Source organism: Theobroma cacao, chromosome 3 (assembly GCF_000208745.1).
Source record: "Theobroma cacao cultivar B97-61/B2 chromosome 3, Criollo_cocoa_genome_V2, whole genome shotgun sequence".
Classification (NCBI taxonomy): Eukaryota; Viridiplantae; Streptophyta; class Magnoliopsida; order Malvales; family Malvaceae; genus Theobroma; species Theobroma cacao.
In genome coordinates this window covers 5,482,328-5,506,820 of record NC_030852.1, presented here as the reverse complement: position 1 = coordinate 5,506,820, position 24,493 = coordinate 5,482,328, and the positions used below count along the sequence as shown (strand labels likewise).

General features: G+C 33.5%; 2 protein-coding genes across 3 annotated transcripts; one reads left to right on the top strand and one right to left on the bottom strand.

Moving 5' to 3' along the window:
- Positions 12,210–17,888, bottom strand: LOC18604340 (prostaglandin E synthase 2). 2 transcript variants are annotated; one of them, XR_001926887.1, is made up of 7 exons: positions 17,381–17,888; positions 16,167–16,301; positions 15,928–16,015; positions 14,197–14,291; positions 13,019–13,186; positions 12,437–12,721; positions 12,210–12,305 (listed from the first exon to the last, which is right to left on the bottom strand). XR_001926887.1 is itself a non-coding variant. In XM_018116800.1 (6 exons), the coding sequence occupies exons 1-6, from the start codon at positions 17,724–17,726 to the stop codon at positions 12,561–12,563; spliced, it is 993 nt and encodes a 330-aa protein (XP_017972289.1). In that variant the 5' UTR covers positions 17,727–17,888; the 3' UTR covers positions 12,210–12,560. The 2 variants fall into 2 exon arrangements, 1 of the variants encoding a protein (XP_017972289.1); XM_018116800.1 differs by having other exon boundaries at positions 12,210–12,721.
- Positions 19,014–24,103, top strand: LOC18604339 (zinc finger protein VAR3, chloroplastic). Its single transcript, XM_018116637.1, has 7 exons — positions 19,014–19,515; positions 19,869–19,986; positions 20,202–20,548; positions 20,959–21,075; positions 21,499–21,615; positions 23,441–23,539; positions 23,625–24,103. The coding sequence occupies exons 1-7, from the start codon at positions 19,145–19,147 to the stop codon at positions 23,743–23,745; spliced, it is 1,290 nt and encodes a 429-aa protein (XP_017972126.1). The 5' UTR covers positions 19,014–19,144; the 3' UTR covers positions 23,746–24,103.

Genomic DNA, 24,493 nt, shown 5'->3' with positions numbered 1-24,493 from the left:
GAAATTTCCAAGTTTAATTCTTCTCTAATTCCCACCATTATTTCTACTCCAGATAATGATAACCTATGTGCAGATCCTACAATGCAAGAGGTGAAAGATGCAGTGTTTGCAATAGATAAAAACAAGAGGAAATTATGAAGAATAGTCTTTCTTGATAAGGATATTTTAAAAATAACCATCAAAATAAATTTAACTATTTTTAACCATATTTAGCCATAACTTGATAAAAATACCCTTAAAACTATTTTAAATAAATTAAACCATTCATCACAATTTCTTCCCATTTGTATTTCTGATTTCTCTCTCTTACCATTCTAGTCTCTCAAATTTTATCGATTTCTCTCTTCGGCATTCATCTGCTATACTTTCTATTTCTCTCTTCCGAATTTTTAGATTTCTCTTTCTTGCGCTTTCAAGACACCAAACAATGGTTTTGATGTGCTTGGATGGGTGGCTATTTGGAAAATTTGATTTTTAGGTATTTTTGGTAAAACTAAAACGATAAAAATGATCACAGATGTTTGAAATAGTTTTTAATTGAATCAATTCAGGACCTAGACACCAATAAACTCAAAAAATTGAAATTTATAAACTTAGGTTTTCAAAGGAAATTTTTTTAATTTTTAGTTGAAATAGGTGTTTTAGATAAGAAAATTTATGTTTTGATTTATGAAAATATGTTAGAAACACTTTAATCGGTGCCAAATTGTCAAAAAAACAAAAAGAAATGAAGAGAGTTGAGAGGATTTGAAGTTTTGATTCGTAAATAACAACAACATTTTAAACATTAAAGTGTAACAAAATGTTTTTGAATATGGCGTGTAACAATAACATTTTTTCAACATGGCGTGTAACAATAGTATTTTTTTTCAACATGGCGTGTAACAACCTAACCATGGCGTGTCACATGTTTTTGCACATGATGTGTAACAACCTAATCATGGCGTGTAACATCATAGCGTGTAATTTCATTAAAGGTAATTTTATCCAACTTGGTTAAAAATAATTAAAATTATAAAGAGGGATATTTTTGAAAACATCTTATCTTTAAGAGTTATTTTTAAAAATGCCCCTAAAAACAATGTGGCTGGACCAGATGGTTTCTTTTCCCTTTTTTATCAGTACTGCTGGAATATTATAGCTGAAAATCTCTTTGAAGTTGTGTTGGATTTCTTCCAAGGTACAGCATTTCCAAGGGGAGTTACTTCTACTACTCTAGTTATTCTACCGAAGACCTCCACTGCTCCAAATGGAGTGAATTTAGGCCAATTAGCTTATGTACTATCTTAAAAAAAAAATAGTAACAAAATTATTGGCTAATAGGCTTGCTAGAATTCTGCCGTCTATAATCTCTGAAAATCAAAGTGGTTTCGTGAGTGGTCGCTTAATCAGTGATAATATTTTACTAGCACGGGGAACTAATGGGGAAAATTGATAAGAACGTTCGTGGCAGTAATGTAGCTTTAAAGCTAGAAATGATGAAAGCCTAAGACAGATTAAATTGGGATTTTTTATATCTCATGCTAGAGCAGTTTGGATGTTCTCAACAGTGGGTTAGTATGATTAAACGGTGCATTTCTAATTGTTGGTTCTCTCTGTTGATAAATGGTGTAATTGTGGGATATTTCAAATCGGAAAGAGGGCTACGGCAAGGTGATTTTATTTCCCCTCTTCTATTCATATTGGCAGCTGAATACTTGTCTAAAGGTTTGATTGCATTATCCTCCCAATTTCCATCACTTCATTATTCATCTAGTTGCTCATTATCAATTAGCCATTTAGCATTTGCAGATGATGTGTTGATATTCACAAATGGCAATAAATCGGCATTGCAAAAAATCATGCTATTTTTACAGGATTATAAACAAGTTTTTGGGTAGGTTCTTAATCCTCAGAAGAGCGATTTCATCATTCATAATAATGCCGCAAGCACTAGAAGGCAAATCATCTCCCAAATGACTGGTTTCACTCAGAAAACTCTCCCTATCACATATCTGGGAGTTCAACTCTATAAAGGTCCTAAAAAGGTTATGTTATTTGATGATCTTGTTTCAAAAATACGAGATAGATTTTTCAGATGGGAAAATAAGATCTTAACTCAAGGAGGCCACGTCACCTTACTCAAGAGTGTCCTATCTTCGTTGCCAATTTACTTGCTTCAAGTCCTCAGGCTGCCAATATGTGTCATTGAAAAGATAGAAAGGCTATTCAATAATTTTCTTTGGGGAGGTTCAACAGAATCTAAACAAATTCATTAGGGCCCATGGAAGAAAATAACCTTTCCGCATGAGGAAGATGGATTAGATATTCGGCAACTCATGGACTTATTTGATGCCTTTATGGTTAAACTATGGTGGAGATTTAAAGTTTGTGATAACCTTTGGACCCAATTCATACAGACAAAATATTGCAAGGACCAAATTCCAATGCTTGTCAAGCCGAAAATACATGACTCTTTGGTATGGAAATGAATATTGAACTATTGCCAAATTATCAAGTGGTGAATAGGTAAGGGTGAGCTTTTTTTCTAGAACCACTGTTGGATGGGAGATCAACCAATAGCACAATCATTTCCTTCATTTCTTCATTCAATAACTAACGTTAATTATTTTTATAATGGAAATGAATGGGATGTAGAGAAATTGAAAGTTGTCGTTCCAGATGTTATTGCTAATGAAATTGTAAGAATTCCATTTGATAAAAATAGGGATGATATGGCTTACTGGGCTCTTACATCGGATGGTGAGTTCTCCACCAAATGTGCATGGGTCGTAATTCAGCATCGTCAACCTACTAATCCTTTAAGTAAGCTTATTTAGCATAAAAACATACCGCTTACAATTTTCTTTTTCTTATGAAGGATGATAAAAAACTGGATACCGATGGAGCTTCAAATGAAATCAAAAGATAGTCATCTAGCCTCTAAGTGTCTTTGTTGTACCTTTGAGGAATCGTTATTTCATGTGCTTTGAGATGGGCCAGTGGTAAAACAAGTTTGGAATTATTTTGTAAAATTCTTTCAAATCTATGTTACTAATCTGCAAAATATTACTCATGTTATATACTCATGGTACTACTCATATTCGTGAATTAGTACCTCTATTTATCTTTTGGTTCTTGTGGTCGAAACAAAATGATGCAAAGCACAGGAACTTAGGCATGTACTCTAGCAGAATTATATGGCGTATCATGAAAATACTAACACAATTGCACCAAGGTGGTCTTTTAAAAAAACGACAGTGGAAAAGAGATATCCAAATTGCCAAATTATGGGGTTTTGAATACCACATCATACAGCCCAAGCCACCTTAAATTATTAAATGGGTAAAACCATTGACAGGTGAATTTAAGCTAAATGTTAATGGTAGTTCCAAGAACAAGTTTCAAAATACAGCTGGTGGAGTTTTTTGGGATCATACAAGTGCGCTCATTTTTTGTTTTTCTGAGAATCTTGAGGCCACTCATTCAATGAAGGTGGAATTATTAGCATTACACAGAAGTAGACTTGTCAATATGAGCTGACCCGGCCCAGCTCGACCCAGGCCCTTGTGGGTTGAATAAATATGGGTCGAGAAGGGCCAGTCCATATTTTATATGGGCTATCAAATCCCCAGCCCAACCCAACCCTTGCTAGCCCATGGGCCGACTGGGCCAACCCATTTTTTTCAAATTTTTTTTTTTACTCTTTATCAATAAAATTATACAATGATTTAATACATAAATTGAATAATAAAAACATGTTACAAACAAATAAATTACACCAAACATAAATAAGCAAATACACTACATCAAATATAAATAAAATTTCAATCTTTAACACAATTACACAAACTACAATCCCATTAGCATAACTACATAAGTACATAATCAAATATTTATAAACTTCAAAACTAATTTATATTCTTCTCAATCTTCATCCTCAATCAAAACATTTGAGTCTTGTTTGGACAGTAATGATGTCTCCAACTCTGAATCATTATCATCTAATATTCATTATCATAAAAAAAAAGATATAGTGAGTTTCAATTTTAACTAAAATTATTAATTTAACAAGTAAATATTAAAGATATTGAAATATATAAAATAAACAATACCATCGACAGCTAAAGAAAAGCCATGCAACCAATTTTTTGTGCAAACAAGTATTTAAACATTTTCATGGTGGAGGGAGCTTCTAAACTTAATGAGAACATGACCACCAATACTAAAAGCAGACTCTGATGCTATCGTAGTAATCGGAATGCTCAATACATCTCGTGTCATAATAGAAAGATCAGGAAAGCGCTTGGCATTATCCTTCTAATAATTAAGCACATCCAAGTTTTCAAACACTTCATAATCAAAGATTTGCCTCATCTAAATAAACATCTAACTCAGACTTTCCAGCAATAGAAATTGTTTCATTTTGAAACATTTTGAACTCCTACAATTTTTAAATACATAGACAAAAAAAATAATTATCAAAACATAAATAAAGTAACATAAATTCTCATGTAATAAGATAAAGGAAAGACACAAAACTTACACTAAAGATCTTTGATCCCTTGGGTTTAGTTCCCCCTCCAGCTTGCTTAGGCAAATTACTCGTAGAGTGAGAAGATGTACTTGATGCATGAGTGTTGCTTGCATATTGTTCAAAGAGCTCGTACAACTTTGTCTTCACATTTTCTAACTTTTCATGGCAAGTAGAAGCATCAATCTTAGAATAGCAAAATCTTAATAAATCAAGCTTCATCTTTGGGTTAAGAATAGCTCCAAATGCAAGCACTACACTATAATCTTTCTAATACTTATCAAATTTCATTTTCATCCTTTGAGACACATCCTTGATAACCTCATCTTCATTATGCAAATTATCATTTAAAATCGATTCAATTTTTCAAACTTGCATGAAATACAAGTTGGAAATTGGATAAGATGAACCCAATATCAAGTTTGTGGTCTCATAAAAGGGCTCCAAGAATTCACAAATGATCATTGCTCTCTCCCATTCCTCATCAGATAGATTATATTTATAAGTTTTATCAACAATTGTAGGCTAGCAAAAGCTTTTTGATATTTGATTGCACTTTCAAGCATCAAATATGTTGAATTCGATCTAGTTGACACATCTAAACGCAACCTAACACCTACATCAATACTAACATGTTGAACACATTCTTGAAATTTTTTCATCCTCCCATCCGATGCTTTTACATATTTCACACTCTCCCTAATTTTAAACAATGCTTCATTGACTACTTTCAAGCCTTCTTGAACAATAAGATTTAATATATGAGCACAACAACGGACATGAAAAAATGCACCATCACAAATCAAGCTACTTTGCAAATGAAGATGGCTTTTCAATGTACCTTGCATGTTATCATTAGTAAAAGCATTATCTAAAGTAAGAGAGAAAACTTTTCTACCTACTCCTCATTCTTTCAAACAATCAAATATAGTAGCAGCTAATTCAACTCCAGCATGTGGAGAAGGCATACGACAAAAGTTGAGTAACTTGCTACATAACTTCCAATTTTCATTGACAAAGTGAGCAGTCAAACAAATATAACCCTCAGAAGTAGATGCTGTCCATACATCAGAAGTCAAACAAATTCTATTAGGAACCTTGGCCATGGCTTGTTTAAGTTTCTCTTTCTCTCTCAAATGAATTCTCTAGACATCAGATACAGTAGTGTTTCTAGAAGGCATCACCACATCTGGATTTACATACTTAGCCCAAGCTCTAATCTTATCATATTCAACAAAAGTATAAGGCAAGTCATACTTAATTATGGCTTCAGCAAGCATGTCACGTGAAATCCTAGGATCAAACTTTCTAGCCTTTACTTTCCCTTCATAATCCATTAGCATTTGATGTGGATTAAAATAGGAAATGAATTTACAAGTGTCATGTGACGACTCAAATGTGAAGTGCCATAATCAAAGCCACCAGGTTTATGGCCAACCTTATACTTCATTTTACAACCATTACAAGTTGCCCTTTCTACTCCATCTTGCTTTTTGTCTATTTTAGTAAAATAATTTCAAACATTTGAAGTTTCTTTTTTGACCCTCTTATTCAATTGTTCAGATTCAGATATATAAGATTGATAGGGAATTTCATCCTCATTCAAAATGTTCACATCATCATCCACATTTATACAGTTTTCAACTAATTGATCCATCACCGTTACCTTCAAATAACATCAATATGAATAAAAAATATTAAAAATTTATAAAAACTGATTGATCCAATTCAAAAGTTGGATTGTAGGCAAGGGTGAATTCATTTTCTAACATTTCACAAATTCACAATTCACAAAAATTAGACCACTTCTAACTTTTCACAAATTCACAATTCACAAAAATTAAACCACTCCAAGAATAGTACATTCAGCATGCATCACCAAAATTACTGAAATACCCCATACTTTGATATGGTGATAAATAAAGTTGATCGAATATAAATTGAAGTCAATTAAAATGTTTAGAAGTGATAAAAGACGAAAAAAGTAGTTTAGGATAAAATATTTCGTAAGTGAGAAAATAATAATAAAATAATAATAATTTTATCGGAAGAGAATTTGTGAGATAAAAGGCGATTTGGAAGTCAAGTGAGGCATAATAAGGTATTTTGGGTACCAAGGAGACAAAATAAAATTTTTAGAATAAAATAATATTTTACAAATAAAATAATATTAAAATATTAATATTTAGCCAGATATCGAGATCAGTCAAGAAGAAGGATCATATGGTTGATCCAAGTGGGGGAGAAGATGACAAGTCCGACTTTATAAAAAAATATTTATCATGACATACATGTGATGGATAGCATGTTTGCATGCTAGGAAAGTCCCGAAAAATTTACAAAAGTCGGTATTGTACCAGAGGTACAATAAAATTGATTTAAGCCTCGAACTAGATCAAATAGAGAATTCACGATGAAATTAAGAATTTTAAAGTCCCAGAATGGTTTAATATGGTGATTCGGAGTTCGAGGATCAATTTGGAGTCAAACCGAAATTTTCGCTATATAAGGGCAAAATGGTCATTTACTACCTGGGGACAAAATAGAAATTTTAGAAAAGATTTTTTTTTGCCCCATTTGACTTATTGGAGTATAATTTGACTCATTGGAGTAAGATTTGAGGTTTAGAAGTGAAAAATTTTAATTTCGGTATAATTTGGAGTAAAATAGTAAAATGGTAATTTTGCCACCCCATGGGCAAAATTGTAATTTTCCACCACCAGGACATTTTTCCAGCACATGGTCTTCCTTTATCCTCATTTTGACCATTGACTAATTGTGTGGTGGAGATAAAAAGGATTAAAATTTTTAAAGTTTTAAAAACGGGCCAATGACATGATGCCACGTGTCATGCCTTTATTAATTTATTATTTTCCTTTTTAAAAGGCACAAAATCAGCCCATCTTCCACCCCATGGCCGGCCAAACCAGCAAGAAGAGAGAGAAAACAAAAACAAAACCCTAGAGAGAGAAAATCAAAGAAAAAGTGTGAATTTTCAAGGAAATTAAGTGAAAAAGGTGAGTTTTTTCTATTAAGCTTGAGTTTTCTTATTCCCAAGCATTTCTCTTTATTTTCCATGATTAAATTACATGTTTTCATGATGAATTCAATTCTGAAAAAATGGGTTAGGAGAGAGAAAGTTGTTGGATTTATTTGATTTTAATTTATGTTAGTGTTTTTAGTTAGTTTAGCATATTTAGAAACAAAACAACAAGAAAAGAATTTATTTTCTCCCCCAACCATTAATGGCTGAATTTACCATGTAGTGAGTGAGGATGAGTTTGATTTTATTCTAGGAGAATTGGTTAAGGAATAATGAATTATGAGCCTAGAAAAATAATGGGAATTTTCGGAGCAAAAATACGAATTTTTACCCACTAGGGGTATTTTCGTAATTTGCTGTTGGGACTGATAATTTGCATCACACTGAGGGACATTAAGTTAATTTGGGTGCAATTGAGGTATAGAAACTGAAAAGAATTAAATTGGAGTTTAAACGAACCCGTTAGGAATTTAATCGGGTGATAAGACGAATTAGGCTAATACCGGATTTAGATAGTTACCAGTGCATTTTTGCATTCCATATCATGCATTGGTAGTCCAAATTAGTTTAATTTTGATTTAGTACCAACTTAGTGAAATTCTCGATTTTGTACTGTGTCAAGGTGGTGAGTCCTCCAATAAAGGCAAGGAAATTGCATCCGAGGACCAGTAGACAGAGTGCTTCGAAAGTCTGCATTCTAGACATTGTGAGTAAACTTATTATCGTCTTAATTATCTAGAGTAGTTTTATACAACTATGTGATTTTATGAAAAATGGGTTTAAATGGTAAATTGTTATGTTTTAAGGGAAATTGTGATTTTATAAAATGATTTTATAAATTTTCTGAAAAATCGAATATTGGTTTTGAAAATAGAGTAATTGGAGACTGCTAGTTTGTGTTGCAAATTTATGGTTCTGAATTGAATGGCTTATGACAATAAATGAGCATGAATGGCTAAACTGATTTTGGTGTTATAATTATTTATACTGTGTATTCAGCCTTGAGAGGCTAGGTTGCGATAAATTGCCATGACATGCTAGAATGAATTTTATTGATTGGTGGATTATATATTAATTATTTACTGCAGAGGGGGTTCCGTGGACCAGCCTATTAGAGGGGCACGGTAAACTCCATTATATTATTACCTCGAACGGAGAGGCGCGTAGGGTATCTCCTGGGGTATAGCTTAGGGTTCACTTCACGCCAAACCACCACGTGAAGGGGAACTCAGCCAACGCCAAGGAACGGCTGTATTTTTTTCAAACAAAAATATATTTTAAGTGTACACAAAATTTTAACAGCCTTGGCGGACTCGGTTAGATGCCCTGCGCAAGGTATCACCGAGTATGAGTTTTGGCACGAGCCAAAGTTTTAAGAAATTCATAAGCCAAGTTGATTACTCGATTTTTATGGATTGATTTTATTTGGTTGAAATGAGTTGAATGGTAATGAAATTACAGTATGATGATTTATTTTAATTGTCTCCATTTACTCGACTTTAGATAGTTTAGATGGTATCTGTTTACTCACTGGGATTTTATAATCTCACCACCCTCATTTCCTCACATTTCAGGCTCAGGGAATTTCGTAGTTAGCTGACTTGAACAAGGACCTTCATTTGGACTCGAATCGGTAAAAGCTGTAGGTTTCCAGCTTCCGATGCATTTTGGATAGATATGGGCCCACGTGTCACTGTAAAAGAAATTTTATGCTTTGGTTATTTGCTTTATAGTATATATGAATATAATTATCTTTTACGCTATAAGAATTATGTACCGATAGTTTTATGAAAATTATTTTACAAGAAAATAGTTTATTTTATTGAATATTTTTATTATATTCAAATGGTCAAATTTTCACTTCAAATGAACGTTTTAGATACTTAATTTTTTTTAAAATCATTAAATATATATTTTCGACTTACTTACTACATTTTTAACAAGTTTCGAGGTTTTCGACAAAAATGACGAAAATGCCCCTGTGAGCCAAAAAAAATATGTTATGTTATGATTTGGAAATGATTTGTAATCCTTCGTATTTTGATTATTTGATAACTATTGCTCATCGGAGAAGTGTGAAAGCTGATACGAGAGTCTTGCGAGATTTCGATCGACATTCGGGGTGAAGAATGTTTGTCGAGGCTTCGCGACGATTGTCACGGGCTCGATGGGGAGTTCCGGGTCGTGACAATTACTGCTTACTGCAAGTATTAAATGACTAGTTTTATATCCACCAGTAATCTCAAATCTACCTCCCCCTGCCCAACTTTTTTTTTTTTTTCTGTTGGTGAATGCATAAGGGGTTAGGGTTGTTTTGTGGTGAACAAGCTTAAAAATGAACGTCTACCCTTAAAAATGCACAAACTAAAAGCAAACATACACAAAGAATTAGCAAACAAAGCAGTTCAAAGTTAGTATTTAATTATCTAACAACACAATGACAGACCATTCTCACTATCCCTTAAACTAGATTTGGTTACTTAAAGAACCAATTAATATGGTGTCGTTTCCCAAACTAAAGACTTTTCTTCCACACTCTCAGCGTTAACAACATTATTGCAATGCATGCTCAAAAAGGAAAAATTCCAACGCTGAAAATAGCTATTATCCCATGACAAATATAATTGTAATCATGCCGGGAAGTAAGGAGTGAGGACTTACAGAGATAGCAGAAGTCGAGAAGCTTTATAGCCGGGAACGGGAAGCAAAATGAGAGAGGACTTAGGCGGGGGATTTAGGGATCTGGTGGTTAGGCCTTTGGTGATTGTCGATTGCTGATTTGGGGAATTTTTGTCCAAAAGTCGAGCGGGCGATGCAGAATAGATGGCTCGGGCAGTCAGGCGGCGAGGGATTTAGGGATTTGCCGATTTAGGGAATTTTTGTCCAGAAATCAAGCGACGGTGCAGAACAAGTGGCTCGGGTAGTCGGGCGGATGGGGATTTGTCGATTTGGGGTTACTGGGTTAGCCGGTTAAGGAGTTAGCCAGTTAGGGTCTTGGGCGGTTGGGCCTCTTGGTCTTGGGTCTTACTCTTGGGCAGTTGCTAGTTGGGCCTCTTTTGTCTTACTTGGCTAATTACCCATAATTAATTTTTTTGCCCGCCCCAACCTGGGTCAACCCCCTAATCAAACGGGCTAGCCCATTTAGGCCCGGTTATAATATGGACCTAAAATATTCAGACCCAACCCACCCCATATTTAATAAAAAATGAATTGGCCCAATGGGCCAAGCCCATATTGACACCTCTACACAGAGGCTTGCTTTTATACCAAATATATAATATACCCAGAGTGTGGATAGAGATGGTTGCATTGGTGGTTATTGATATGCTACAAGAGGATAAAAAAGGTTGCATGATTTACGGTATTTGCTGGAATCTATAAGGAAATGCTTGCAAAATATTTCCTATAGAATTTCAAATATTTACAAGGAAGGGAATCGAGTGGCAGACTTATTATATAATCAGGGTCATACTCACCAGAATCTTTAAGTATTTACTCAAGTTCAAGGCCAATCAGGTGGTATTTTTAAATTAGATAAACTCAATTTATTTTATGTTTGTTTTAAATAAATGTAAAAGAGTAACACTCCTAACTTATTTTTATTGTTATTTTCTTTTAATTTTAGGCTCTTGTAAAAAGGGTAGTAATTTGTGCCCATGTAAAATTGGAGGTAAGGTTGATGTCCCTCTCCTATTTGTACATTTTTATTTATTTTATTAATAAAATTTTAACAAGGTAATTGGGCCTTGCAAAAATTTTCAATTAAATATATATTATATTAATGATATTTTAATTTTAATTTTCTCTTTTTCTCTATTTTCATTTTTTCATTTTTTCATTTTTAATTTCTTTTTATTCAAATAGTAAAATATTAATAATTTACTATCAAATTAGTAATATAATTTTTAATTGAATTTATTTTTATTTTTTTTCTATTTTTATTTTTCCTTTTTTCTTGTTTAATTAATTTTTTATTAAAATTTTATTAATTTAATAATTTATTGTAAAACATTAATGTGATATTATATGGTAAGATTCGTAGTTTCACTTAATATTCTACATAACTGTTTGCGTTCTATTCCATGAAACTTAGAATTGATAATATCATGTAGAGATTCGGTAGTAGTTATTCCAAGTTTTTAAAGAATGGACATTCTTCGAGATTGATAATTTTTTTACTCAAAAATGAAGAAAAAAGTGATAATTACCATTTCTTCCAACCAAATATGCCATTAGAGCATGCATTATTAAACCCTATAATTATAGACACTAATTAAGGTAAAGTTTTGTTAATGAATGATTTGAGGACAATTGGCTTAAGTCCACCAAAAGAAATTTTTATAACAAATTTTAATTAACACATTGTTTATTTTTAATTTCGATGAAAATATAGTATTAAATAAAAAGCATTTTCTAAAAATTGAATTTTACTGAGTGTGGAAGGTTACATTTTAATATTATTATTATATTAAATAATATATGGTCTCAATATATTGAAGTTTATCACATAACTACAGCATATAATATAAAATTATTACTATAAATAGTATTAGAATTAATTATAAAAATTCGCTTATTAACAAAATCCATAAGAAATTCAACTAATATATAACAAGAGCTACTAAAAAAAATTGAAAAGAAGACAAGTTAAAATGGAAAGAAAACCCTACCTTCAATTTTATTGCTTCTCCAAACAGTTTTCAATGGCCACCCAACAAAATCTCTCTCCCCTTCTGTCTCCATTACTCTCTACCAAACAAAGAAATGTCAGCTTTAAGATTCTTACTCCCCTCCAAGCCATAAAACTTGTTTAGGACTGCTTATAAAATCTACAATCGACAATTTGCAACATTCAATGAATTACAAGTTTGTGGAATTACCCAAAAAACTTTGTGAACATTCATCACCTGATCGCAAAAATTGTTTTAAGAACCGAAACTGTTTTTGGTTTCTATGGAAGATATATAAATTGTTGGCTCCAGATGCTGCTGAGAGTGCATGGTCTTAAGCCTTGATCCTTGATGACTCTCCAACCACTTCCTCCATTCTAGAGTACCACTCTCCAATTCGAGTGTGTTCCACCATATCTCTACCAGACCTCAGGTAACGGATGGGTCTTAGCACCCCAAAGACGGCAAGGTCAGCTAGATTAGGCTTAGATCCCCCTACACAAATTCAACAATTGTTCAAGGGCATAGGATATAGAAAAGCAGTGCTCCTATAGAACACTCTTAACATTGGTTCAAGGTTATGCTCTGGGAGACTCAGCTTCATTTTCATTTATCAATTCAATTCAATTGTTACCCTACCGAGACTAACAACCAAAGTTTTCTATATAGACATCATATAGCTGCCATGTGATCAACGCTTGTCATAATGATCAATCCATTATTTGGTGCATATACTTAAATGTATTTGACTTGATCTCTGAAAACTATATTCACTGCGTATAAAAAACATACCAAGAAAATTCCGACCATTTAGAGCATCCACCCATGTTTCTGCTGCTTCATATAAGGCAGCACGTTCATCAGTGATGTTATATTTCTTCTTTAGATTCTTGGATACAAAATACATAGCAGCAGCTCCAGCATATTTCACTGTTATCTTCTCAGTGAAGCTAAAATTACCTGAAGTTAGAGAAGAGAATATCATGAAAATCAAGACTATTAGAAAATGGAATATAATTGATATTGAAACTAAATATGACTATGAACACAGCAAAGGTGCGGCTGGGATTAAGGGAGCTATGTATTGATACTACAAATCCATGCATTAATTTACAACTGCTAGTGATGTAGTCAAAACAGTCACAAGCCTCAGAAGTGTTGCGGTGTATGTTTAGGAATAAAACAGGCACCAAGTGGTTGTCAACCCACCTACATCACTGTTTCCCTATTATTCAAATCTTATTCCCATAATTCCACTACTCTCTTAGTCTCGCTTTCTCAAATCACTCATGAAGTGTAAAACACCATATGAAACCTGGCACTCTCTGTTTAGGGTTGGTTCACCAGCAGAACAAAAGTTCAGGTTTGCACTTTACAGGTTATGCTTAAGAACATCACCAAACAAACATAGTGAGAGAGGTGGCGGTACAGACGGTAAAAGAAATTAGACATGACTAATCCCAATTACCTCTATCCAAGTATGTTTTGTACCGTTTCACATCCTCAATATCCTATTCCTAAAATTTAACTGTAAAATTTTATCTGAAATTCATCATTGGGAATAGTAATGTTTCTTATTTTAACAAGTATTTTAAAACAAAGGCAATACATTGTTTAATTCTCAAAAATAGTAATGTTCCCTACTTAATGCTTGTTGACCTTTAAAATGTTGCAATTTGTTTGGCAAAGTACATAAGAAGTCATAGGCATTTTATAAAACATTTCAATTAATGAAGATACAAAGAAGCCTAATAAATTGATGATTCTTATTATTCATAAATATATAAAATTGTGTGCTCATGACTTATTAAAGAATCTGCTATATACAACATAATATTCACCTAATTATTCCCTAACTTTAGGGGTAAATGAATCAAGCATTTTAACTAAAAATTAATACGAACACCGCAAAGGTGTGGGGGGGCAAAGGAAGCAACGTATAGACACTATAAATCCATGCATTGATTTACCATTGCTAGTGATGTAGTCAAAAGACTCAAGAGCCTCAGAAATGTTGCGGTATATGTTTGGAGATAAGACATGCACCAAGTGGTTGTCAACCCACCTACATAATGACAACATTATTAGTGTACCAAAGATGAAGTAGCAATCCTAGCAGCTAAAGCACAAGGAAGACTATGAAAATGATACACTAAAATGTATCAACCACTGTGATAAAGAAGGAGATCATCAATTGATAGCAAGTCTGAGACAGAAGAAAAAAACAGCATATGTACAGTTATGTACAGAGACATACCTGTATCTACTTCCAGGAATATTTGCATCTATGCTCATTATATATATCATAATACCTAACAGCTTTGCTAAGTATAGATTTCATATTTGTAAGCATGGGACTCAACTACAAAGAAACCTAAATATCTATACAAATTATTCTTGTTTTTGTGAGGGTAGGTATTGAGATCAACTGGCCACAACACAATACCACTCAAGAAGATCACATAATGGAAAATTTAAGGGGAATGCTAGAAGTAGGTGCTTCAACAGTTGAGCAGTTAAAAGACCCATGCAATCTCACATACAAGACCGGAAGCCTGTTAATCAAAATTCCAGTAAACTCGTTTTTGTTCACTGTACAGTCAAAGTCTACGTAGGCTTTCGCTCGTCTCAAATAAAATTTCGAAAAACTAAAATACCCTTCAATTTACTACACTCTAGTATAGAAACATAATTGACTGGTTGGTCTTCTATTATTTTGGCATTATTTTGAACTTATTCATGATCAATTTTATCTCAATTAGTTTCGAATCTAAAATTTATAGAAAACTAAATCAATTGCATCTATATCTAAATTTTTCTCAATTACTATTGCTAAGCCAGATAAAATATTTTTAATAAGAATTAAATCAATATTATACAAATAAAAGTACAATTGAAAAGATTATCTACAATTGAGAAATATTTTGACGTCATCAAAGGAAACTCAATTTCCAATGGGTTTAGATATTAAATTATTATATTATTTCCTAAATATAATTTTACCTTAAAATTATTTTTTTCTCAATTTTTTAGTTCATACACAGATATTATATACTATATAGACAACTAAGACAAGTTGATATAGAAGCAGATAGAGAGACACCCCTTTCAGGGGAAAACAAAAAGTGATAGATACCCAATCATGTTTAAAATTATATGTAAGTGATAAAAATAGAGATGAAATAATGGAGATAGTATTTGCCACCTAGTATCCCCAATTGAATAAAAAGAAAAGAATTTCTAATAAACGTGGCACCAAAACAGAAAGAGGATATATCAGTCTCTGTGCCTGGAGGGAGAATTTTTCTCTTTATTTTTCCAACCCAAGTTAGCTTTCCCTCCCTTTTAGTTATGTTGGGTGGTTTGGGCCTCAAGGCTTTGAGAATTTGTCTTTATCATTTAATTTTTTAAAATAATATGCATTTAGTGATAGAAGAGAAAAAAGTTTAATGAAGTCCGGCGACTTGCTAGGAGAAGTTGCTAGTCTCTGCATAAAAATGTGCAATGATATGGCTCATTGAGAGGATAGGTGTTGAAAAGCACCGGTTGGGGTGACTGCCCCTAGCATTCCTCAAATTTTGAACAATATCAGCCGATACATAGAAGCCCCAGAGACCAAGTTCCAAGGCGGATTAAAGAATTAAGAGCAAAAAAGAAAATTCGCACAGAAGAACAATAAAAACAACTAAACAACACAGTACCTTCGCCACTTTGTCTCTTCATCTTCATTAGCACCTGAATTAATCATTTTCTTTGGAAGGACTTTTTCACTCAATTTGTCAATAATAGCTGCAAATTCCACATGCCAGTTCAATCAATTGTTGCAACAAAAGAGCTTAAATAAGTCAATAATGTAAAAGAAATGGTTAGTTTTTTTACACATAATAAATATCTAACCAAAAAGTTAACATAAACTATAAAGAGTTGTGACAACAAGAACCTGATGAGTCCACCAGCTGTTCACCATTGACCATGAGTATAGGCACCTTCTTGTAATCAGACCACTTGATTTCTTTCTTACTAATGGGATTGACTTCCACAACTTTGTATGGTATGTCATAGTAGTCCAAGAATGCTGAAACAGCAAGACGTAAACCCCAAATCATGAAATTATCGAAGTCTAATTCTTGGTTACTTTTGCTCTTTGCTTTTAACTTCCTAAAAAGTTGCTTAGAAATGCAAATGGTAGAAAGGAAAATTATAGTTTATGAAAATGAACGAATGACTAAAAGGCAAGGCCAACTCTAACATAATTGTTTCATATCAGAGTAAAATCATGCATTTGTTATCTTTTAATTTTTAATTCTTCAAAAATATAATTTCTCTTTCTTTCTGAATGCACTTTCGTTTTTTTTTTTTTTCAAGAGCAAAAGGCAAGTAGCATAAACAACCAAATGATACCTAATTAAGTATCTCCCATGGTTGTTGCTTTTGCTACAATTTACATTCTACTTCCTTAGAAGTTGCTAGTGCTAGATTTTCCCTTATAATTAAAATGTGGACTTACATCACTTACTTTTATATTTTATCAAGATTAGACTAAGTTAATTTGATCAGGATAATGAGACAATAATATAATCCATAATAAGATCTAATAAAGTGGGCTACGCTTTTCTGTGTAGGCCTATATGAAATCCTAAATCCTATGATGGATGAGACTAAGGATTTACTAAATAAAGGAAAAGCTAAATCTCCTCCCTCTCTTGTCTTTTACGTTTAGGTTCTCGGAGATTAGAGAATTGTAGAAAAGGAATTAGGACCATCTCAGACACTGAGTTCAGATCTTAATATGATGATCCCGGAGTCATGAATCAAAAGTCAAATATGCTTATACATAAAATTTCGATTAGAAGGTAAAAGGCAAATCATATCTGACTAAAAAGTTATCGAAAAGCTAAACTGTAAGAATATAATTGTTTCGAGTATAACTAAAACGATAACGTTAACTGTTTAAACTTTAATCATTCAAAAATATTAGTTGGTATCCAAATAAGTTTTCCCCTTTTTGCTTCTTGCTTCATGCTTCAAGAGGCAAATGAGCAAGTACCAAATCAACTACTACTAATTTTAAAGTGATTGTTTTTGTCCCACAAAATTTGAATTGGAATGAATGCAATGAAAGTACGAAAAACAAAATCCATAAAGGTAAACTACCTTTAACTTTATTGCAAAAAGGACAGGCCTCATACTGATAAAGAACGACGTCCTTGGGCATGATCTCAGCTGGTGGCGGCTCCTTGGCGTAGACAGAAGCAGCGGTGGCAACGGAGGCGACAGCGCCGGCAAGACCAAGAGAGACGGCTCGAGCCGAGCTTCTGGAAAAGGAGGTGAGGACCGGAGAGAACCAACGCAAGCGAGTGTAGGAATTGTTGGTTCTGCTGCTGCAAAAGAGCGCTACCCGGAGGGAACGAGGCTGGAGGGCGGCGGCTGCTCCCCTGTCGTGGACGGTGGCGAGGGTCCTGGAGAGGACGGAGGAGGTGAATGAGGAGGCCCCTCTCATTTGGCAATCCTATGGGAGAGAGCAGATCTCGGCTCGTGGTGGTTTTTTGAGGAAAGTTTCGAGGGAGAACTTTTTCTTTTTAAAAAAAAAAAATTTAGAAAGAGAGGGGTTTATGATGTTCCGGGGATGGGGTTTTAGGTGTTCGTTGCTATTTATTTCCCAATTTCTTTTGCCCCTTTTGTTCACTGTAATTTCTTTTGTCTATAAAAACATATAAACAGACATTTATTACCATATACTCCATTTAGTATATTTAAACATTACTAAATTAATTTAACAAAAAATAAAAAATATATTTGATGATATTTTTCAGAAATTTATTAACACATATAAAACAATAAAACTGAAAGAAAATACTTTATTTATTTATATAAATGTGATTTTTAGTTTTTTACTTTATTTAGTTTCATTTAAATTTAAATAAATAAATATATTAGCTCCTTCAAATAAATAAATTGGTGAATTTTTTGAATAGCATCCCGATAATTGTAATATGTTTTTTTACATAAATAATATCTTAATTAACTATAATAGCTGTTGTTAACAAAAATCTTTCCAAATTTTTTAAAAAATAATTAATTAATGTAATAATCTTAAAGTATATTAGTACTTTTTAAAGTGAGTTCCCATATTTTAGTATTAAATGTAATAGTCAATGATTAACATATATGAGAAATTCTAATATGTTGAGAGAAAATATTATTTAAGAATTTACTAACAAGTGCCCATATTCTTGTGTTAAATCTAATAGTTAATATTAATGTAATTGTTTTCAATGCATTGAAAACAGATATTATTAAATATAATACTCTTAAAGGAGTATCCTTAGTTTACTCATTAGCAAAACTCTATTACTTAACATAGTTAAGATATTTTTTATATTAAATATAATAATTGACGATTAACGTGATGAATCTAATGTACTGTAAAAAAATATTACTTAATATAGTAACATCAAGGTATGCCTTTGTTAAAAAAACCATTAAGGTAACATATTGTTCTTTTCTTAAATTTGATGAAAAAATGAATTAGATAAATAACAACCATTAATTAGACACAAAAATGTTAAAGAATGCTATGGGAATAAGGTAATATTTATATAAAGATTTTTGTAATTAGTATATTATTTATTTTTAATTTTGATGAAAGTAACGTATTAAATAAAAACAGTTATAAAAATAAAAATTAAATTTTACTAATGGCTGTGAATACATAAAAAATTGAATTATTATTACTATAAATAGTATTTGCACTAGTTTTTAAAAAAAAATTAAAAGGAAAGAAAACCCTATCTTCAGTTATTACTTCTTCTAAAACCCTCCAAAGCCAAGAAAGCCTGCTTCTTCAAACAGTTTTCAATGGCCACCTAACACATCTTTCTCTCCTTCTGTCTCCCTTACTCTCTGCCAAACAACGAAATGTCGGCTTTAAGATCCTTACTCTTCGGCACCTCCGTCTTCCGTGCCCAGAAACCGCTCTTTCTTCCTTTTCCTTCTCAGCTTCTCTCCTCCAAGCCTTTTCCCACCCTGGCCCTCCGCTTCCACCGCCACACTTCCTCTGCTGCCGCCCTGGACACTACACTCAACGCCAACAGCACAGAGCTTCTCGATTCGGCGTCTGAACCTCACCCCTGGCCTGAATGGGTAACTTTCGTTGACAGATTAAAGTCCAAGGGTTACTTGGTTGAAGCTACTGCTGCCACTGCCGATGCTGGCACTGATTGTAAGGACATGAATTTGTTGAAAGATGCTTGCCTTAGCTTCGCTCGTGACCGTTACGATCTTTTCAAGTAATGGTTTTTTCTTTTTTATGGCCTTACTATCATTAGCTTAGTGGCCAGTTCCATTTCTCCTCTAAATAAACTCAAAGCTCTCTCTATTTTGTTTCCTCGTTACTTATTTTTTGTTATTTCTGCTTTACTTCCAAAAGCAGATAACAAAGAGTAAACGCAACAACTGAACGGAATTTTAGTTCTTATATTGTGAAATGGAAGATTATTACTGTGCTTAAGTTGCTGTGAAACTTAAAGTGAATTCTGAGATTGTTTATGTGGCGATGGTGTCTATCTGTTTTATGGCAATAATTTGATATATAATTTACTCGGTCACAAATTTGGTCTTCACCTTTTGCCATTTAATGCAGATTGTTGTCTACTAATGAAATTGAAACAGTCGTGGGGAGTGGATGTCCTAATCTTTTTCGAAAAGCTGTGAATTCAGCTAAAAGGTTGAGAGCCTATGTTCGACTTGATGAAGGGGATGTATGTTGTTTTCCCTTTTAGTATTAAATTCTTTGCACAGTTTTTTCAGCAACAGGAGAATGTACTCTCCAATATGTTAATTTTGCGGTTATTTGATTTTCGAGCGCTTTTTACCTCTTGGAAAATGTACTTCATGTTTGGAAAGGCACATTTGCTGCCAACTGCCCAGGCCTGTAAGAACTTTGAGTGATTGTCTGAATGCACTTTTTCTGCAGGTTTGTAGTACTTGCAATCTGCGTGGTTCCTGTGATAGAGCTTATGTGATACTAAAGGAATCAGAAGGTGCTAGTCGTACTGTGGACATTGTGCGTATATTGTTATCCTATGCCCTTGATCCCATTGTTATTTCTGGGGGAGAGAAGCCTCCTGGTAGAGAGCATATCGATGTATCTGCAAGGAATCTGCTTTCTGACTTGACAAAATTGAGTGAGACATCACCTGCTCCTGAACTTCCTAGGCCTGCTGCTAAAGCTTCTCCTCGAAAGGAAAAAACCATCAGTGGCAATGATGATGAAGTTTTTCAAAATGTTGAAATGAAGAGAGGAGATTGGATGTGTCCCAAGTAAGTTTCATGTGAAGTTTCTTTGCTTTTGAGGTTATTTCCCTGCATCTTGTTGAATAAAAAGTGACTTTATTTCCTTCATGATTTGATAATATTGAAACATTTGCTTTATGGGTAGGAAGAGGCCAACGACCTGTAGGAATCAGGTTCTTAATAGTAAAGAAGCTTTTTATAGCCCTAATTGAACCAAGATGAATATTAAATATGAATGAAGTTTAGAGTCTCCGTGGTATAAGCTTCCTACAAGGATCCTGAATGAGCAGTGAGCAATGTACTGTTGGTGGAAAAAGGGATGACCCTATGAAAATATAACTTACTGAAAGATGTCTCAAGTTGAAGTTCCACATTCTTTGTTCTTATAGAACTTCATGCAGTTTCAATAATAGGCCAGTTTTGCTTGTTGATTGCAGATGCAATTTTTTGAACTTTTCGAAAAATCTGCAATGCCTAAAATGTAAAGAAGATGGCCCCAAAAATGTTGGTGGTGATGAAACTGAAATGAAGAAAGGAGATTGGATCTGCCCTGAGTAAGTTTGCATTATCTTCCCAGCTGTCAGCAATCAAATATTTTAATGCTTTCTAAGTATACTAGTTGATGCTTATCACTGTTCAGTGGGTGAGAAACTCATGTTTATCACTACAGTACATTGTTATGCACTTTTCTCTTTGTTGGTACAGGTTTCATAATAGTCTAATAATTCACTTATTATATTTAGAAATCAGTCTGTGGATGTGTATATGTTGAAATGAAGGAATGAAGTTATCATATTTCTTTTGTGTTATAGTTGGTATTGGTTGGGAATTATTTTTCTGATATCTGTCAAAATTTATTTGTTGATTCTTATAATTAGTCTTGTCAATGACTTTCGTGCTTCCCAGCTGAAGACTTATTGTGTGCAGATTTTTCATATTGTCTTCAGATAGTCCATTGATTGCCTTTAATGTTCCAGGTGCAATTTCATGAACTTTTCTAGAAACATACGGTGCTTAAAGTGCAAGGCAGAGGGTCCAAAGAAGGTTGTTACAGATGATATTCAAATGAAGAAAGGAGATTGGAACTGCCCAGAGTAAGTTGCTTTTCAATTTTATGCTGCTAAGGGGCCCTTCTAATTTCCAAGAATATTTAATTGTTCACTATCATTCTATTAAATAGCGTTTGTGCTGTTGGCAGCCCCATATTTAATATCATCCTTATTATTATTCAGAATTAGTTTTAGTGAAATTGATGCAATCTATTTATCAAAAAGAAAAAAAAGAGAAAAGAAAGAAAGAAAGTAATTGATGTTGTCCATATTCGAAGTTTTTGGTGCAATCAATCTAATTGCCATCTGAGTTACTTGCATATCTTGTTCTACTGCTGGTTTTAGAAAACATACATCTCAAGTTGGACTGAAAGAAGATGTATATGGATGTTGTGTTAGACTGCCGCATGCTTTTGGTTTGTTTTGTTGAAGGTTCCCTATAAACCACATCACCAATTTTTTTCTTTTGCTTAACAGAAAATCTGGTCCTTGCACTCTACGAAAATGTTCATTCTAGTCCCTATCCTCTGAAAATATTGAAGTTACTCCTTAAACTATAAAAAGTTGCTATCAAATCCTTTTTTTTTACATTGTTGCTGACATAAAAAGATTCAGTAGCAGGGAGTAAAAATGCTACTACAGAATTTTGTAGCTGCCTAAGCCTCCAGTGGGCTGAATGTTAATTAGGTTTCACAACCTTTTTTTCTCGTTTGTGCAACATCTCATCTTTCCCTAATTTTCTACTTCTTAGCCACCATTGCTGGAAGTCTAGTGATGGCCAGAGCCATCATTTGCAATTCAACAAAAAGAACATTTGTTCTTGTATTTTTCCTTTGCCCTGTCTCTCTCTCGTCATCTATCTGAAGGCCTCTTGTCGTCACTAGCAACCTTCACCAATGAGCTATTTCCAGAGCCTTGCTAGTAATGGTCTTCTCTCTCTCTCTCTCTCTCCTAGTACCCCTTGAAAGCCCACTGACAATCTTGAATTTGACATCCAAGTTATTTAAACTGAGCTTGGCTTGAAACTGGTCAAGGGAGATTGTGAACGAATTGCTTTCTATTCCTTCAAACTTTTGCTTTACACTTTGCCCTTAGGTTTTGGGTAGATATCTTTTTGGATTTTTGTTTTTTGGCAATTTCTTTTGGTGGTGTTTTTGGTATAATTTTTGGGGTGAACACACTTATCGTGCTGAGGATTTGCCTACAAATTACAATACAAGATGGTATTTCACATTATTAAAGATACAAAGATTGGTTAATCTTCAGTTCTCAACCATTCAAAAGTTTCATCATCAATTGTCTTCCAATTTTTGGAAGAGAGAAAGAGGAAAAAACAGCAAATTGACAACCTGGGAAGTAAAGGGGCTGAGTGGAGCCCATTGAAATTTCCATTAAATGGGTCTTGCCCACATCAGCTTTTTCTTGTTTTAAATATAGCTAATAATGGAATATTTGTCATGGATTTGGAGAAAGGATTTGATTTTTTTTTTTTTTTGTGGGTGGGAGGGATATTTTAAGTATGAACTTCAACATTTCCAGAATTCAGGGGCTAATTTGAACATTGTATAGTAGTACTGTGACCTGAATTGCCATTAACCCTTCTGATTTGCTGATTTGGAAAAAGAATTAGTAGGAATTTGGAGGAAATGACACCCCTGAAAATTACTTGGAATTTTTCTATCATATGCTTTGCTTCATATGGTGAAGAGACTATTTATAGGACAGAATGTAATCCGACTGTGGGATTATATTCTGGTTTTATTACAGCCTAGGTTACATGAATGATGCTTCATACTTGGGTAACTTGCTCCTTGTCTGCAATTTTGATAACTTTGATCCTTTCTTAGTAAATTTGCTTTTCTGTCTGCAGGTGTGGATTTATGAATTTTGCTAGCAATAGGAAGTGTTTACGTTGTCAAGAGGCAAGGCCGAAGAGACAGCTAAATCCTGGAGAATGGGAATGCCCTTCGTATGTCTCTCTATCTGTGCCTCTCAATGTTCAGTTTTGATTTGAATATGAATATATTTATTTACCAGTACAATGTTCTTTGCAGATGTGATTTCTTGAATTACAGAAGGAACAAGGTTTGTCTAAAGTGCAATCATGATCGCCCCAAAGAACAAACAAAAGAGTACAACGAGCACACATGGAGGAGACCTCTACAGTACAATTAAGTAACAAGGCCAGATGCTTGTTACCAGAGAAGATTGCAAAGTTTCTGCATGATCTAATTGCTCAGAACATGAAACTGTGAGTATTTTGAGTAGCATGCTACTAAGAGGGCCATGAGTCAAGTGACTGCTCACTGCATCACGAATGTCTCAGCCTGTGTCATTGTTTCCCTGAGCTTTCAATTAAAGTGATTTTAGTTCCTAGAAGTAAATTGAAACGAAGAGTTGTAAACATGAAGGATGCCATAGTTTGTGGTTACAATGGAATGTATAGCATGCAAATGTTCTTCACATTAATTGAATAGTCATGCCTTCCCTAAGGTCTTCAAAGTTTAATGGAAATCATTGTTTAAGTGGAGCATACGGTTATATTGGATAAGGATAGGCGAAAAACAAAACATATTTCCATCTTGTATATTCTGATTTTATATCACGTGGATGTTCATGTTTAGTATTTTTTTTTATGCAAATATAAAGGTTTGATTAAACAAAAATAGTACAATAAGGGTTTCATTAAATAAAATTAATACTTGAAGGGTTCAATTGGGTATAAATTGAAGGATAAGGACTTATTTAAAAATTTAGAAACATATAGGGTCTTTTGTATTGTAACCTTATTTTTTCATCACACCATAAAGTTATGGTTAGAAAAGAAAAATATTACTATAAAGTTTAAATTGTAGTGATACGATAATAATTCAACAATGGCCGTTGGCACTGCCCTATAACTGGAACCTTGCTCTACTCTATT

Bases quoted from the DNA above. Each gene is read 5' to 3' on its own strand.
- LOC18604340 (XM_018116800.1), bottom strand. From the start codon at position 17,726: ATGAGAGGGGCCTCCTCATTCACCTCCTCCGTCCTCTCCAGGACCCTC. The intron at 16,302-17,380 runs GTAGTTTACCTT...TTGCTGTTTCAG, and splicing joins TTTTTGCAATAAAGTTAAAG to CATTCTTGGACTACTATGAC. The intron at 13,187-14,196 runs GTAAATCAATGC...CTCTAACTTCAG, and splicing joins TGACTACATCACTAGCAATG to GTAATTTTAGCTTCACTGAG.
- LOC18604339 (XM_018116637.1), top strand. From the start codon at position 19,145: ATGTCGGCTTTAAGATCCTTACTCTTCGGCACCTCCGTCTTCCGTGCC. The intron at 19,987-20,201 runs GTATGTTGTTTT...CTTTTTCTGCAG, and splicing joins TTCGACTTGATGAAGGGGAT to GTTTGTAGTACTTGCAATCT. The intron at 23,540-23,624 runs GTATGTCTCTCT...TGTTCTTTGCAG, and splicing joins GGAGAATGGGAATGCCCTTC to ATGTGATTTCTTGAATTACA.